The sequence below is a fragment of the Syzygium oleosum genome, unplaced genomic scaffold (assembly GCF_021117445.2).
Source record: "Syzygium oleosum isolate NSW1041296 unplaced genomic scaffold, Sole_v2.1 Sole_v2.09, whole genome shotgun sequence".
Classification (NCBI taxonomy): Eukaryota; Viridiplantae; Streptophyta; class Magnoliopsida; order Myrtales; family Myrtaceae; genus Syzygium; species Syzygium oleosum.
Window position 1 is genome coordinate 5,141,860 of NW_026607493.1, and position 17,172 is coordinate 5,159,031.

General features: G+C 38.8%; 2 protein-coding genes across 2 annotated transcripts; one reads left to right on the forward strand and one right to left on the reverse strand.

The window, feature by feature from the left end:
- Window positions 1-942: 942 nt before the first annotated feature.
- Window positions 943-2,449, reverse strand: LOC115673449 (auxin-responsive protein IAA1-like). The gene is made up of 4 exons (XM_030595620.2): window positions 1,983-2,449; window positions 1,660-1,871; window positions 1,453-1,540; window positions 943-1,320 (listed from the first exon to the last, which is right to left on the reverse strand). Exons 1-4 carry the CDS (start codon window positions 2,429-2,431, stop codon window positions 1,248-1,250), a joined length of 822 nt encoding a protein of 273 aa, XP_030451480.2. The 5' UTR covers window positions 2,432-2,449; the 3' UTR covers window positions 943-1,247.
- A 9,709-nt stretch (window positions 2,450-12,158) lies between these two features.
- LOC115673613 (auxin-induced protein AUX28-like) lies at window positions 12,159-14,827 on the forward strand. Its single transcript, XM_030595823.2, has 5 exons — window positions 12,159-12,590; window positions 13,212-13,432; window positions 13,972-14,107; window positions 14,191-14,252; window positions 14,470-14,827. The coding sequence occupies exons 1-5, from the start codon at window positions 12,205-12,207 to the stop codon at window positions 14,505-14,507; spliced, it is 843 nt and encodes a 280-aa protein (XP_030451683.1). The 5' UTR covers window positions 12,159-12,204; the 3' UTR covers window positions 14,508-14,827.
- The last annotated feature ends 2,345 nt before the right edge of the window (window positions 14,828-17,172 follow it).

The following is a 17,172-nucleotide window of genomic DNA, read 5'->3' on the forward strand; positions in this document are numbered from 1 at the left end:
TGAGAATTCTCTTGTAATTTTTCGAGTCCTCTAAATTTTTGTACGTGCAAACAAGGACAAAAAAAAGAAAAACAAGGACAGAGCGTCGAGGGTTTTTTTCGTATATATATTTCAGTAGAGTCAGCATGGTAAAGCAAAAAACTAGAGGCTGAGGCGTGGGGTAGAGAGGGGAAGAAAGAGAAAGGAAAAGGTTTCTAGAGATGGCTGAAAGGATTTGATTTGGGGTTGGATGAGCACAAATAGAGTGCTCACGTGTTGTCATCTCGTGCTTGGAGATAGCAGATGGGACCGATACGGAAAACGGGCTGATCTGCATCTGGAAAATGCATCCGGGCAAAATAAAAGAGAGAAATTTGGAGAAAAGCAAAAGATAGCGAGTCAAAGGAAAAATCAGACTACTTAATTTGAGTAACCGCTCTTGTTAAATTATGATAAATTGGGTTCTAGAACAAAGGAATCAATTTTGCTGCGAAGAATTGGCGAAAGATTCGATCAACAGAGATTGATTGACGAAACTCGCCAACAACTTTTCGTACGTAGGACAATACTTGAGTAAAAGTGAGCAAACTAAATCAACTTTTCGATATGCAAGCATTTGAACATGTCGCGATCGATGATTACTTTGGCACAATCATCATCGTTCCACATATTGCGAAAGTAATTATATTCATTGGCTATGTGCACAACGGTTGAATTGAGCGTGCGGTCTATCGTTCCAAACTTTGAATCAGTTTTATTTTGCACTCAACTTTTCTTACATTCACCGCTTAGTAAAATAACGAACACACCACATCAAGCATAGGGAAAAAAAATATGGAGTTTCACTGGGAAACCAAGTTGGCAAGGATGGCCGTCGATAATTGCAAAAGTCTTAAGTCGTTTTTTAAGGAATGTCTTCCGCACTCTGCGGAGTATGTCAAGATAAACGGGAGTTTTCCAGTCTAGAAAAGTGCTTTTTCTCCTTTTATTGAGAAGAAAATTTGGACAACAAGAATCTGACTAGATCTGTGTCTGTACCCTATGTTTGTACAGTTTGGCAAATCTCAAGACCTTGTACACATGTCTTGGTAAAAATAAATCTGTAAAAGCCGAAGTGGACTGAAACCATTGCATGGCAGCTTCAGATCTCCGCGACCCAAAATCGCTCTCTTGGGTTCGGTCTCGCCTGGTTTCAGCTAGTTATTAGTGTCTTCTCCGTGCATCATCTAAACAGCAACCTTGAAAACAATCGACAGAAGCTTCAATGGCTATGTTATGTATGTCTTGCTTCTGGATCCACCTCTCATGATTCTGAGTCGCTTGCACGTGAACGTAAACATACTGCCTCATCAAATTGAAGAAGAGTTCAAATGAGTCAATATTGTCATTCTGATAAGCATAATAGCCATGCCAAACCCTAAAAAAAGAAACAATCGAACAAAGGGTAGGATAATATGTAAAGAAAATACTTACTTCCAGGGAACATCTCCAACAAGCATCCAGTCCCCATCTTTGTCTTCATAGGTGGGCGAATAATCAGACCCCTTGTCCGAGTAATCACCTGTGAAATACAACGATATGTGTAACCAAATTTATTTAGAACATCATAAGATCGTAACCAAATTTAAAAAAAATGAAAAATCTACTGCATATATGTCGAAATGTATATGCGGTTCTTACCAATGGTGATGTTGAACATATTTTCCAAAGATTCCATGAGGTCCTGGTAGCTCTTGTACGTCTTGAGATCGACCTTCCTGAGGTAAGGAGCACCGTCCATGCTCACCTTCACGAAGCCAGCCCCTGCGACACCCTCAGCTATCTCGGCTTTCTTCGTCGCCGCCATGTTCTTCCTGTACGACCGGACAGGCGGCCACCCAACTATCGGCGCCCTGCAAAATAGCCACACACACCGAACGTTATCACCGATCTTGCTAAAGTTTCAAATATCGCACCAAAATCTTTTAAGTGTCGAACGTATAGACGATGCGTATAGAGCTCACTTTGAAGGGGGAGGGACACCAGAGCCAGGATTGCCCTTGGAGGCTGATCCCTCATCATCTGCTAAAGCCCTCTTCTTGCTATTGAAAGCGGGAGACTCCAGCTTCAACGGCGGGTCCTCCTCGGTCCCGGGAAGCCCTAGCCTCAGCTCAGTGGCCTTCAGGTTGGCCTGATCACACTCGCCATACCCGTTGCTCTTAGACCTCTCCATCCCGATCTCCCCAATATATATCGCTCGGCTCGACCGCGACGCGACGGCGTCTCGAAAAGCTACGGACGACGAAGCTCGAGAAAGAAGAACCCCGACTTCAAACACCACCCCCACTGAGTTCTTGATGAGTCCCTTGCCTTCTGCTCGATCCACGAGGCGTGTCTGTTCATGCAAAAGTATAAATAGGAAAGGCCTGGAGTTGATGATCGATGGTATGGATCTCCACCGTCTCGAGGTCATTACCTGTCTCTCCCCTCGTCTTCGTGCCCCAAACGAACCTCACCACTCCACCACATGACGCCCGAAAGACGCGTCCCGACCCGACCCCTCCAATCCGGACGCGCCACGTCATCGCGTTGACCCAAGTCCTGCGATGGCGATAATTACTGTTTTTCTTGGGGCGCGCTAAGGGAAAGAATCTTTTCTCCGTGGCGGAGGGGAGGGAGTGGGGGGCCGGTGGGGACGGGTGACAGATCGCGCTGCCGGCGGATGGAGGGGCAGCGTTCGGGTGCGGTGCCGTGCATGGAGGGGACAGCGGGGGGACAGGCGGAGCCGATGGAATTGAATACGGGTGGACCGGCGCTGGACGGCTGCGATGGGGTTTGAGGGGTGCGGGGCGGGACGAGGGGCGTCGGATCTGGTCGGGGGAGGGGAGAGCAAGGGGCATGTGCGGTGTGGGGTGTTGGGGGCCCCGCCCCACGTGGGTGTCCCTGATTGGATGGGGGCGAATAAATCTTTGCGCGATTAATATTTCGGTGGGCGCCTTAGTACATTTCTTTTTAACTACAATAATAATAATAATAATAATATTTTTGATAATTAATGCTATAATCGACATGCTGTCGGTCTAAATAACCTAGAGAGTGTGGGGATTCGGAAATTCAATTATCTTGACTTTGGATTCGATTCTATTTCTTATTTGACTCTGTATTCTCGTGCGCTCTGATTTGGCCATTAAAGACTTCGAGTGGGCAAATTTTGGATCCGTCCACTATTGCACCGGCTTTTATTGGGCCAAGCAAAAGGAGATTGATCGTACGCACTTGGAGTCGCAGACACGCCAATTGATCTTGATTTGGGACTCACATGATCTCATGATTGTTGCGTGATGGGTTCATTTATGTCAATAGGGCGCAATGACTCCTTTGAGTGAGAAGGGTAAAAATGTGAATATGTCTAGAGAATTGTCACATCCTAGAAATATTAGGTGGACTCAACACTAGGAAAAGCCATAGGAAAGGTTGTTATGGGCCTGATTGCCATGACATTAAACGAGAATGTTATCATATGAAAAGCGGAACTACAACGAAAATTAAGACTATACATGAAAGAAAAGAAGATATCTATACGATTTGTTGAAGACCTTATTTATTATAATCGAAAACTTCGGATCGGCCGATAAGTCTTGATACCATATTAGAAAGTCCTATAAAAAAAGTTCAAATTTATTGATAGAGCGATGTCATATATTCATAAACATGCGATGTGTGATACTTTAACGGCCTTTGCTTTGGAGGTGATTGGAAAGAGCTCTCTATCTCAATTGCAAAAGAGAAAGAGAATGACAACTTTCTCCCCCACAAGCTCATGGAATCAAACCCTTTCATTATAATGTAATTGTAGTAGCATCGGAACCATATGAATTCACTTGATTTCCGTGACATAACAAGAAAGGATTTTGTTAATGAGTCTTCTTTAGATTCAAGGCACCCATTGATTAAGTGACCCCGTGAGGAAAGACCACTTTTCAGACCCATCGAAAACCTTTTAATGATACGTTCTACTCTCTTACAATGTATGCACAATAGGTGTTATTATGAACTCGTTACCAAGTCTTGTCTTAGTAATAGTCATAGCGAAGTCTAGCTAGATATTAAAAGTCGAAAGTTACTGTAGTGTCCTCCAAGTATACGATCCAGCTCACCAAAAAAATAAAAAAAAACGCGTGACACCGTGGTCAACATATCGAGAGCCTCACATCAATCGACTCTTCAGAAAACTCGCGTACTTGACTAAAAACAAAAAGTTGAGGCACTCGATTGAACAAACGGATCAAAGCTTTCCTCTTCTCGTGAAGCAAAGCACATGCACAAGGTCGGTCTAGTGCAATTTTTCCCTCTTGCTCTTGAATTATTCGCTCTTCTGTAATATCAATACAAGGATTTGATTTCTATGCCAATGAAGCAAACTCCTCATTCTTGCAAGTGCCACTGCCCCTTCGAAGGTCCTAACAAAACCAACACAAACAAGTCTTGGAATCCCATCCTCTTGTGCCCACCAAAAGGTGCCACAAATGCAACTAATAACTCAATGCACTCGCCCACACCGACACGCTCTCACCATTCTTGCATTCAAGGGAATGAAAGAGGAATTGGACAGATCAAAGGGCTGAACGCACCATAGCTGCACAAGAGACCAAAATTAATCTTTCTTTTGACCGGACACAACACACGCTCATCCTAGTCACCCACGCTTTCCCTTGTATAGACCAAACGATGACATGTAGGGTCCCTCCTAGCCATTGTCCCCCGTCCCCAGACCACTACGCGGGATCAGCTTGAGCTACTGGAGGAACGTGCGAGAGATTCTATCACCTACACTCCAGTTATAAGTCTCCATATAATGTCGATCTCTGTCCCATTCGCCAGTCCGGTCTAACCTAATCATGTTTCGGTATGCACTGGATTTTGCTGGACGACGACGAATCCTAAGATAAACCCTTTTCATTTTGAGATGCGGTCACTGATTTCGTGAAGTACCCGATGAGGATCAGATAAGATGCGAGTCGAATCTCTGGTGGGTGGCCAGACAAGGGAATTGATCTTGGAGAGATTTGTACGTATCGTCTTTTGCTTTGATATAATGTAATAAGGTTTTGGCCGCCTCGGTGCCGCCGGCTACTACTCCCTCCCTCCTAGCTCCACTCTAAGAACGGACCATCGATCTAGGGCGGCCTCAAATAGAAGGTCACACATGGTCGACAAACCCCTGGTCGAGTCCATCACCACACAAATTCGCTGGAGAGAGAGAGAGAGAGGAAGGCGGAGCCGGGATGCGCGCGCCGCACCGGATATTACAGCGAATGGAAGTGCAAGTACAATAACCCTCATGGTAAAGTAGAAACATAACGAGCTAAAAGATAAAAATTGGAAGGGAACGGGGGAGGTGCAAACATCAAATGATCAGTACTTCCCAAACATCTACAGTAGATGTTGGCCTCGTTCTGGCTTAGCAAGAAGGTAGTTGGGCAAAGGAAGAGGCCAAGACCACAAGAGCTTCTCCCCCCGCCATTATCATCGTCCCCCACTTGGTCCTCGTTTTCTTGTCTATGGACAGTGTCGATGATCACGACGAGGACCGTGCATGATGAGCAAAAATGCTCGACATGTCACTCGGAGTCCCACTTTCGTACGTGTACTAAAATGAATTCGGACTGCTGGCTAAATTTGATGGATTCATACGAAACTCGACATTTGGTAGGGATCCGAGTTCAATTTTAATAATTGTGCGAATGTTTGGGGCTGTTTACTAATTCGACCCGACTTTTTCATTCTGTTACATTCTAAATTCTTATTTTTTGAAGCTTCGTATGAAGATCTCAATGTTTTGAAAACCCACATTTTACATCCTGGAGTTTCAAATGCTCATGATTTGCATCCTCATCTTTTATGAAGGATGCACAGGAATGGGTCTCTTTTTTTTTGCTCCAAAATTCTTAAGAGTGCAAACTGCAAATTGCAAATTCAGGATGCTCATCAATAAGTTCTAGCATTGTGAGTTAGTAATTATTGAAAACTTAACATTTCTTTTTGTAACTCTATCTATAAAGTACTTCCTTAAAATATTTTTGTTAACTTCCCTCGATATTATAATAATATTGTTAGTTATATATAAAATGACCTTACATCATATAACAATGACAATTCGAAATTTTTTAATTATTCAAAATATTAATTTATAGAAAAATCCACATATCAGTTTTACATAGCTGAACAAATTGACGCGGTCCAATACACAGTTTCCTACCGGTGAATGTAGTATAATACCGCCAATCACATTATTTAGTCGCATTGAGCAAAGTTTCAAAATGCGTGATTGACGAGTTGGGCATCATGGAAATGAGTTATCACCGTTGCTCGGAGATGCTCCTCTACCTTATCTATCGGTCACAGTCAACATCATCACCATCTCGTTAGAATACTTAAATATTAACCAAACCTCGATCCAATAGTCGCTTTTAGTTGAGCTAACAATATCCTCATTTACCTTCTCTTTACAATCCTTTTGGCCCTTTGATCTTAGGCCAATCCCATATTTATATACATTGAGAGAATTACAAGATATGAATTTTGAATTATTCATTCATCTTAACAACTTATTAACTTTTAGATTAGTTTGTAGAGGTTCTAGAACATCAAGATTCCTCTTTGAGTTTGACCAACTTCTTTTATGAGGAGGGGCTATAATACCAGAACCCACTTGGAACAAACTGACCCTTTACAACGATTCTTCTTCTACTCCTTTTCTTAATGATTTGTGTTGTTGTGTATCTTTAAGTAGTAATGATCACCGACCTAGTGAATAAAGTAACGTGCCTCAATTGATGGATAATCATTGCATCATTATTTTTCACCCAAAGAGAAAAAAGGGAAAAGAAGGGAAAAAAAGAATTAATTACATTAGTGAAATGTTTAATTGTATAATATGGCATTACTTAATCTTATGGTCATTTATTATACTCAGGAGATCGTGATAGATAGGGGTCGACAGGGAGACACAGAGATTCTCTTGTATTATGGACGAAATGAATATGAGAATGGAAAATTGTATTAAAGCGGGATGGAAAATTTATTGCGATAATTATCCAAAAAGTCCTAAATTTATTGTATGGCATCCAATTCAATCTTAAACTGTTCAATTTGGCCAATTTAGTCGTAAACCTCTTGACGATTTGTCGATGTAGTCCTTCGAACCAATTTTGGCTAGAATTTGCCGACGTGGACACCGGCGGCCTTACGTGGGCGGTCAGCGAGGACCGGATCGAGACAGCTGGCAATGACTGGATCGCCATGTTAGCGATACTGAAATAACTACATTGACAAATTATCGAAAGGCTACGGAATTAAATTGGTCATATCGAAAAGCTTATGATTGAAATGGTCGCCGTATAATAGGTGGAGGATTTTGTTTAGATAATTTTTCAAATTCGATAATTTGCGATTTTCATGAAATTGGTGCATAAAATAGAATTTGGGTATTTTTAGTTGAAAAGTGGGACGCCCTGCAACGGCGCACATGGGCCAATACCACCAGTTCACACGTGGGGCCCCCCGCTCTTACGCAAGCCCCGATCGAGTGAATCTCGCCACATGCTATTGCCCACCCGCGGTTCCCCACGCATTTCCAACCCCCCACCTCCTTTTCCTTTTTAATTTCTCGTTTATAAAAATAAATAAATTTTAAAAAAAATCGGTAATAAAAATATTTTTCGTATTTTTTTTTATTGATTCATTATTCCAAAAGATACGAGCATTCATTTTTAAGAACAATGCTTTCAAAATTATTCGTTTTTCGCGGAACAAACGGAACATTTTCAATGAAAAATATCTCCATTATCGATAACAATTTATATCTAGTTATTCTCGTCTCGTGGACAATGAAAATATTCTTCGTCTTTTCAATTCTGTAAGCGATACAAGCGATCATTCTTAAGAAAAATGTTTTGCAAATCCTTTGGCTTTCGCAGAAGAAGCGCGCCCTTAGATTCTCCTTTTCTCTCGTGGATGGGTAAAACCCATTTCATCGGGAATCCCATGACTTGGACCTCACGTAGCGGATCACGGCCGTTGATAATTACGGATCTAACGCGGATTCCACATGCAAACTAGTGTTAGACGGTTACGATTTGCTCGATTCACCGGACCCCGGATTCGGTACGAGAGGGCGCTCACCGCATTGAGCCCGCCGATTTTGAAAAAGTGGGGTCGGGTGAGTTAGCTAGTGTTCTCTGTTAGCTAGCGATCTCTGTTCTCCCACCAATAAGAAGAGTAAACAAACAAATGCTTTTCACATTGACTTTTTTACTTTTTTGGGACATAAATTTTATTTGCAAAATTATCGGCTCTCTTACACATACTAGAAAGTGAGCATGTAAATGTAATAAATCAATGAAAAATGAATAAAATAATACCTAAAAGATTTCATCCGTTTTAGTAATATAAATCCTAATCGTAAAGAATATATATATATATACACACATGTCCCGATGAAGTGCTTAATGTCTGATGAAGTGCTTAATGTCGACAAGTGTTTCAGTCTCTCTCACTCGTAAATTGGTTCGGTGAAGAGCCCGTTGAATCGAAAGTTCATTTGGGACCCAATACAGAAAATTTCAAATTAATTTCTTTTAATTTGTTTGGAAACCTTTCTAATTAGCTTGGTTCTCAATAATCTAACTTCTGCCCATCATGAATCAGCAGCTCTGTACTTGGATTTGGAAAACATTTGTTATACATAGCCTCTAAGTTCCTGCAAATGGAATCGTCACATGGACCACATAGCTGAAATTATTGATCGACAGATGCTTCGGGACAGCATAACATGGCCTCAAATTCCTTGGCTCGAAATCAGTGGGCGGTCAAACCCTAACATTAAATGAAATGGATGAGAAGTTAGGTTAGGTACATACCACTATGATCAGCTGCCATGGTTGTATGGATGTATGTAAACATGATCATCTGTGGTGATTGATTGTTCCCACCATGGACCATATGAACATTAAATACGAGGAATTAATTCGTGAAATTGAGGAATTTAATCAAATTGACCACTCTTTAGCCTCGAGCCACTTATCAAAAATTAGGTTTCGATTCGGATCCTTGCGATGAGGAACAATGGAGGCCGAGGTAGTGTGCTGGATGGGTGTCGGTGAGAGTGCGAGGGGGAGATTTTGGAATTGATAATCAATTTTTTTTGAGATATCATAAGTTACATTTGCTATTATTTTTTCAAGAAATTAGTGGCCATAAGTAGCCACAGCCAATATATTAGCAAAACGGATATTTTTTTTAATGAGATTATGGTAATGTTCTAATAAAGCAAGATAAAATTTCATGCAATAAATACAAGAGTTCAAAAGTTTATGCAATTTCGTCTCCACTATAAAAAGGTAACATTGATTTTTAAGTTTTTCTAGTGATTTTAGCTTGAGTATATTACATTAGCTAGTGGCAAACTCGAAATAATTCCATTACATTTTCACAAGACAATCCACCTTGGCTAAGAGTTGCCAAGAGATCGGGTCGAGTCATGGCTTATGTTAATCATATTTCATCGCTATTCTTTTCTATGTTGATTCAAAAACAAAAGACTTGTTTGATATCTATATATGGCGTCTGGTTTAAAATTAATCTTTTTAAAAGGGAAAAAGAACTATTAATAGCTCATCTGGTTAAAGTGCACGAGCAAGTTGAATCTTGCTAATTCTCGCTAATTCTACTTTTATAAATTATTGGTAGTAACTAGAAAGTTTTTGCTAAAAAGAACAAAGAAAAAGGGGGATATTATATAAAACTCCCCTTGAACTTTTTTGGGAGTAGGATATGCTTGTTCTTTAATCTTCAATTGTTATACGATACTCCCATTAACTTTTATTCTGTTACAGCTGTTAACTCTCTGTTATTTTTTCTATCAGCACATGTAATGTAAATTAAATGGTAAAAATATATTTTTATCTCATTTATTAACAGAGATCTCTAATTTACCCATAAGTGCAGAAAAATATGAAAAAAATACAAGATACAAGAAAACTAAGTTAATTAAAATGCTAATTAGTATAAATAATAATTATCAATGATACTATCAAAAAAAATAAAAAAAACTATTTAACTGTTATAAATATATATAGCCATTGGAAAGGAATGAAAAATATTAAAGATAAAAAGGGAAAAGACCTCAATAACAAAAATCTCTAATTTACCCTTAAGTGCAGTAAAATATGAAAAAAATACAAAATGCGAAAAAAATTAGTTAATTAAAATACCAATAGTATATAAATATCAATGATACTATCAAAAAATAATAATAAGTGTTTTAAATTTGATAAATATATAGCCATTTTAACAGAACTAAATAAAATATTTCAAGGAAAAGAATGAAAAAATTAAAGATGAAAAGGGAAAGACCTTAATGACAAAAATGTCAGATGACAAAAATTGCTTGCTCATTATATATATTTAAAGGGTTAATTAATGTAAGAAAGGATTGATTGATAATAATATATATAAAACAATTAAAAAAAGATATAATGTCCTCAACTCATAAAAGGAAATGATTAACCGAAATTTAAACGACAATTTTGTAAATCTTTTCTATGCCAATCTTCTTCTTCTTTTTTTGCATAATTAACCACTTACAAATACACAATGAATATCCGATTTTTGTAATTTGGGTTTTCTCAACTTTACTTAATTGTGTTTCCTTTCTTATGTATCTTATTAGTTCTATTAATGAATCCATCAAATATACTATTACTGATAATTTATTTTCTTATATTAATATTTCAATTAATTTATTTTTCTCCATTTTTTTTATTTTTTTGACTTTTTTAAAGAAATCATGGGAAAAAGAGAGATCTCTCTAAAAAATTAGATGAAAATACACTTTTACCTCCTAAAAGTCGTGTACATTGAAAATGGTAACGGAAAATATAATAAAGGGTTAATAATTAAGGAAAATGATTCTTCTTTCAAAAATTGAAAATCATTTTCCTTAGACATTGATGTCCGGGACGCTAGGCACGAAAATTGTTGATATGGATGTTGGCCATTTTACGTGGTATGGCTGGCGCTAACGTAAATAATTTTTACAATTTCTTAGTAATTTTTTTATTTTATTTTTCTTTCTTTTTCTTTTTCCTTATTCCTTCGCTGGCCGTCGCCGAGGCTTGATAACTGGTGGAGGAAGAATGAAAAAGAAAAGAAAATATAAAAATTATTAAAAAATCACAAAATTTGTCTACGTCAGCACGGCCGTGTCACGTAGGACGGTTGGCATTCATTTCAGCAATTTCGTACCAAATGAGATTTTCCTTACCAAAAGATGGAAAATATTTTCCAGTTTATTTTCAAGTTTCAATGAAACATCAAAAAATATTATCATTTTCCTAAAAATGATTTTCCGAAATTTTTTTTCTAGAAGTGTCACATTTTCCGCGAAACAAACGAAGCCTTAATTAGTATCCATTGTTCGTGCAATAACCTTGTTTTAATTAAAAAGGTATAAAATTCGTCATTTGAACTTTAATTGCATTCGACCAAAAAAAAAATTTTGATTGCAGAAATAATAAGTTTCGGAGCACTTTTAAAGATAAAATTCTTTTCTTGTAAAGTCGAATTCTAATCTCGTTATATGACAAATTTACAATTAGAATGATTTATTACAATGAACACTCTACAACACACATTTAGTAATTTCGGATATATTGAGACCGTTCTACTAAATCAATATATTGAGTGATATGGCAAACGATAAACCTCTTTGTACAAGTGGGTCATATTTAACATCAACATCAATAATAAGCTATCAAGATATTTTAGTATATCAATTCAGTAGATTAACTCCCAAAATTAGCACAATTGATAAGGGCGTTAGAAAATTTCTAGCTCAGTCATTCCAATCCTACTAACTGCATACAAATTCTAGATCGGTATCATTGGCATATGTCAAAGGTTTGGATTTAACCGGTTCATAGAGTTTACAAGGTATTTCATGAGCCATTTTACGCTCACGCTTTTAAGTTATAAAAAAATAATTTAAGTATACTGGTACAAGCCACATGGATTAAACTCATTTGGACCGTTGATCATGTAGACTTCAATCCTTACATAATAATGATTCAGATTGTATCGGTCCACATGGTACCATGCACACCAACCAATAAAAAAAGAAACACCGAGCAACTGCACCCATATAAGCACCACATAGAGAGAGAGAAAGCAAGAGAGAGAGGAGAAATGATGGAAGTGGGACTGAAGATGGGTGGGAAGCTGATGCAGAGCGAAGAGAGAGATCAGAAGAAGAAGCATGAAGAAGCAGAAGCAGAGGAGAGAGAGACAGAGCTGAGGCTGGGGTTGCCTGGTGGCAACAATGGAGGAGGGTCCGGATCTGATCAAGGACCAGATTACCAAGTGGTGGTGGGGGCAAGGAAGAGATGCTATGCCGAGACTGAGGTGGACTTGAAGCTCAACCTCAATCTCTCTTCTTCCTGTTCACCACCACCACCATCATCATCATCAGGCTCTGATCCAAACGACCAAACCAACTCGTTGCCCAACAAGCTGGACAAGAAGACCCTCTTGCCTTGCGCTACTTCTGATATTCCTGTCAAGCCTCCAGCTAAGTTAGTGATTTCCTTAAAGTTAAATTATCTACTTTATGTACCATGATTTCATTTTCTCTTTCCTTCTTTGCCTTTGGTGTCAAGGGCTTTTCAAGAGTGTTGGTCTCTCCTTTCCCTTTGATTTGCTTCTGCTTTTCTTTTCCTCTCTCGGTGTTGCTTCTTCTTCTTTCTTTTCTTTTCTTTTTAAAATTTTTGGGGGAGGTTTGCGAGTGATAATAGTGGATTTCTCAGTTTCTGGGGATGAAGATGTAATAAAAGAGAGAGAGTGTGAGGTAATATAGATCTCAATCATGATCAAAATTTGGTCTCTCGATCAGTAACTAAGCATATAGTAAAATTTGAAAAGCATAAAATACAGATAATTTAGTAATTATCTGTTCCCATTATTTAAATTATTGAAGCGCTAGAATGGTAGAACTTGTTGAAAAATCTCTTCCTTACTACAACATAACTGTAGACGAGGGAAGCCATGTCTATCTTCTTGCACAGTCATGCACGCTTCCTGATTGACATCGCACAGTGCTCCAGAGAAAGTACAAGCAAGTCATGAATTCCATTTTACTGTTTCTTGTGATGAAAATCCATTCATAACAATAAACCATGTACACACGCTCTTTCAAGGGCCCAGGTGGTGGGTTGGCCGCCAGTCCGATCGTTCCGCAAGAACCTGGTGGCGGCGCAGAAGAGCAGCACCGAGGACGCGAGCAGCGGTGGCGCAGCCTCCTTTGTGAAGGTGAGCATGGACGGGGCGCCGTACCTGCGTAAGGTGGACTTGAAGATGTACAGGACCTACCAAGAGCTGTCTGAGGCCTTGTGCAAGATGTTCAGCTCCTTCACCATCGGTACTTAATTATCCTCATTACATTCATTTTCAAAAGGGTTTCTTCTTATACATTTGCTTCCAGAAAAACCAAACCTATAATTCTTCAATACCCTAAACTAAAATTTAGCAAAAAGCCAGCACAAAATCTCACTTGTCACCCAAAGAAAAATGACATGAAAGTACATTAGCTGCATAATTTCGAAACAACCCTTACTTCACCTTTCTTAGCATTCTTCAAATGTCTCATTCCGATTTTTATACCGCCAGAAATCTGCTTACCTAGAAGATGGGGTAATAAAACTCGCATGCATGTCAGTATGCGATTGATCATCGGAGAAATTGATCCTAAACCAGAATAGTTTAATATTTATTTCATCAAGATTGACATACATGGATTCAATTTGAATGGTTGTAGACATACATTGACAAAGTATCTTTGAGTACCCATGTAAAATTCCTGTTGTAATTTGTGTGTAAATGTTCATGTCGATGCTAGTGCTAAACGTGAGATCCAAGGTTTTAATATTGGAAGTGGTGTTTTCATGAGTTGGTTTGAAGGAAGATGTGAATCCCAAGGAGCGAAGGATTTGACGAGTGAGAGCAAGCTGAGGGATCTTCTGAATGGCTCTGACTACGTTCCCACCTATGAGGATAAAGATGGTGACTGGATGCTCGTTGGCGACGTTCCCTGGGAGTAAGCATTTTCCCATTTTTCACAAACCCATTTTTATTTTATGAAAGACTCACGAACCCATTTTTTTCATTTGGCTTTTACAGAATGTTCGTTGAATCTTGCAAGCGCCTCCGCATAATGAAAGGGACCGAGGCGGTTGGGCTCGGTTAGTATCTTTCTATCAATTTATGGAGCATTTAATTCTACGTTAAGAATTAGGATGTAAGCGATAAGTAGTGCCGTTTCATAATAAACGGTTGCGCATTCAATTTGACCGATATAGGCACCACTTTTTCTTTGTTTCTTTATATCTATTTATGTTATTTGGTGTTAATGTTCTTTTTCTTTTGGTTGGGATTTTTTTGGCTGCAATATATATTCAGCTCCAAGAGCCATGGAAAAATGCAAGAGCGGAAGCTAAAGAAAGCGTGTGGATGACACACAGCCTGCTCCTTTGATCTGGTGGTTGAAAGACAGCACAGATGGATTGAGCAGGTGGTGATTTGAATGTGTTTTTTGCATTACGTTGTCTTGTGATTACGTTAAAGTTGGAGTTCTATGTTTTTGAATTTCATCAAATATGAACCCTAAAAACTTGATGACTCTTTCGTATGTCCAAAGACTCAGATTTTGTCTTTGCTTTGTCGTAGTGTAAAACCTATGTTGTGTGGCGCTAGCCTAGCAATAACATGTACCTATGTACCGTGCTTCGTTGTAGCTAGTGTGCTTTGTTTCCCATGATTTCTTCTTTTGCCGATTAATTATTTTAATTATTTTAAATGTATTAGTGGTTAGTTTCAAGATTCTTTATTTGATGTTGGGTTTTAATAAATTGAATTTGTGGGATAGAAATTAGTTGTGGACGGTACAGAGCTGGGAACATGTTTGATGGCATGTTGGAGGAGGGAACATCAGCATGTGCTCTTTTATTGGGGCATTTGCTCATGCTCAATTTCTTTTTTTCTTTTGGTTCTCAAGAATTATATTTTTTTATTTGGCAAAATTTATGGTCATACTTAATCCAAAACCAGGAAAAAAAGATTTAAATTTTAGAGGGGGAATATCGATTGCTATGTGCCAATTAGAGAGTTAGTGAATGAACATTACCACAAATTTGACCGATGACTATGGACCAATGGTCCCTTGTTATGAAGACATCAAGGGTTGTGAGTCATAAGTGGCTAGGATGTAGCTGGCAATTTCCATGTTATTGGTACGTTTGGTTCGGTTTTGAGAGAAAGTTTTTTGGAAAATGCGAAAGATTTTAGGTGAAAGGGGTTTTCCAAATTGCAAATAGTATTTGATAAAGCGTAATTTAAAAATTACATTGAGAAGCAACTTTGACTTAAATGCTGTTCGGAAAAAACTACGCTTTGTAAAGGATTTTTACAGTTTTACTAGTTCTTTTTTTTATTTTTAAATTCACAAACCTTTTCGGCGAAACTTAGCCGCCAGAGATCTAAATGGGACGGCGGCCAACCACCAGTGAGCTAAATGGGAGACCTCATGTGAGGGTGGTGGTCGCTCGCCATCCACATGCCAACGGCTCGCTAGCTACACGCTGGTGGCTAAAGGCTGCCTTCACCAGCAATGTTAGGATTTTCGAGGACATTTCCGTAATTACGAAAGTATAGTAAGGCTAAAATTGGAAAAAAATAAAATCCTATTTGTATTCTGGAAATGCATCATTTCAAAGTATCTCCGTATCTATCTTGGGCTAAGGTCGTTGGAAATGCGGTATTTCACCATAACTCTAAAAAAAAATTGTCAAACGCCATTTGCATTTGCTCAATGGATTTTGAGGCCCCAAAGATCTTTGGCAAAACCGGACTAAATACACCCCTACATTGCTTGCCTTTTTATGATCCACATGATCGTAATTGTTGATTAGCACTTGCCTGTGTACTATAGTATTGACATAGCTGGGAAAAGAATGGATGATAGGAAAGTGGAAAGTGTTCTTCTTATACTTTTTGATATGGCATTCGGGACTCTTTGAGCGCACAATTAATCCTATTGGATGTGATAATCCTCCCCGTCAACACATACAAGGTAATTAGACAAATAAGGTTGATTTACATATCAGTTTGGGATAGCGTGCATTTGTTTCACTAAAACAGTTTTCTCCGAATTAGTTTTTTCGGACTTTCGCATGTTTGGTTCGTGGAGAATACTTCGTCAAGAAAAACTTTTATATTCAAAGAAAACACCCATTCTTAGATTCAGGTAAACGAATTCCCTAGATAAAGGAAATCAGTTTCCCAAACATGACGAGTCCCCTATCACAAATGCTCAGTAGCCTCTTCACCTTTTATCATAAAGTTTAATGCGCTTTTAAGCATACCACCAAATAAACGAAAACTATGTACTCTCCTTGAAAATATTTTTACGGAAAGTATTTTCTTTCGGCATGAATATTTCGGCAAAACGAACTCACCATCATTTGGTGTTTGATGACTATTTTATCATCTGTAGGGTTAGGCAGATGTAAGTAATATCAACTGATGGGTTTAGATAAGAATTCCTCTGCATATATAGAAGAAAATAAAAGTAGCAAACCAACACTTCAAATTACGAATGTCCAGGAGAGAGGAGAAGAAGAATGCAACCATCAGGGTGTGGTCACCATTCTTCATGACCCTCTCCCTCTTCTCTCTCTACTGTGACGTGAACAATGATCGCTCAACCATTCCTGCTATGTGACGTGAACAACGATTGCTCAACCATTCCTGCTATCTTCGGTCTTCCACGATCGTACACCCTAGATGATTTCTCATCCTATTCTATCTGATCTGAAAATCTGAATCACCAAACATGACTTTTTTTTTTAAATCCGGATCACTTCAAATTACGAATGTCCAAAAGATAGGAGAAGAAGAATGCAACCATCAGAGTGTGGTCACCATTCTTAATGACTCTCTCTCTTTCTCTCTCTCTTGACGTGAACATCGATTGTTCAATCATTGCCGCTATCTTCGGCCCAATCGTCCTAATTGTCCTAGATGATTTCTCATCCTATTTTATCCGATCTGAAAATCGGGATCACCAAGCACGGCATTTTTTTGATGTAAAAGTCTATATGCGCA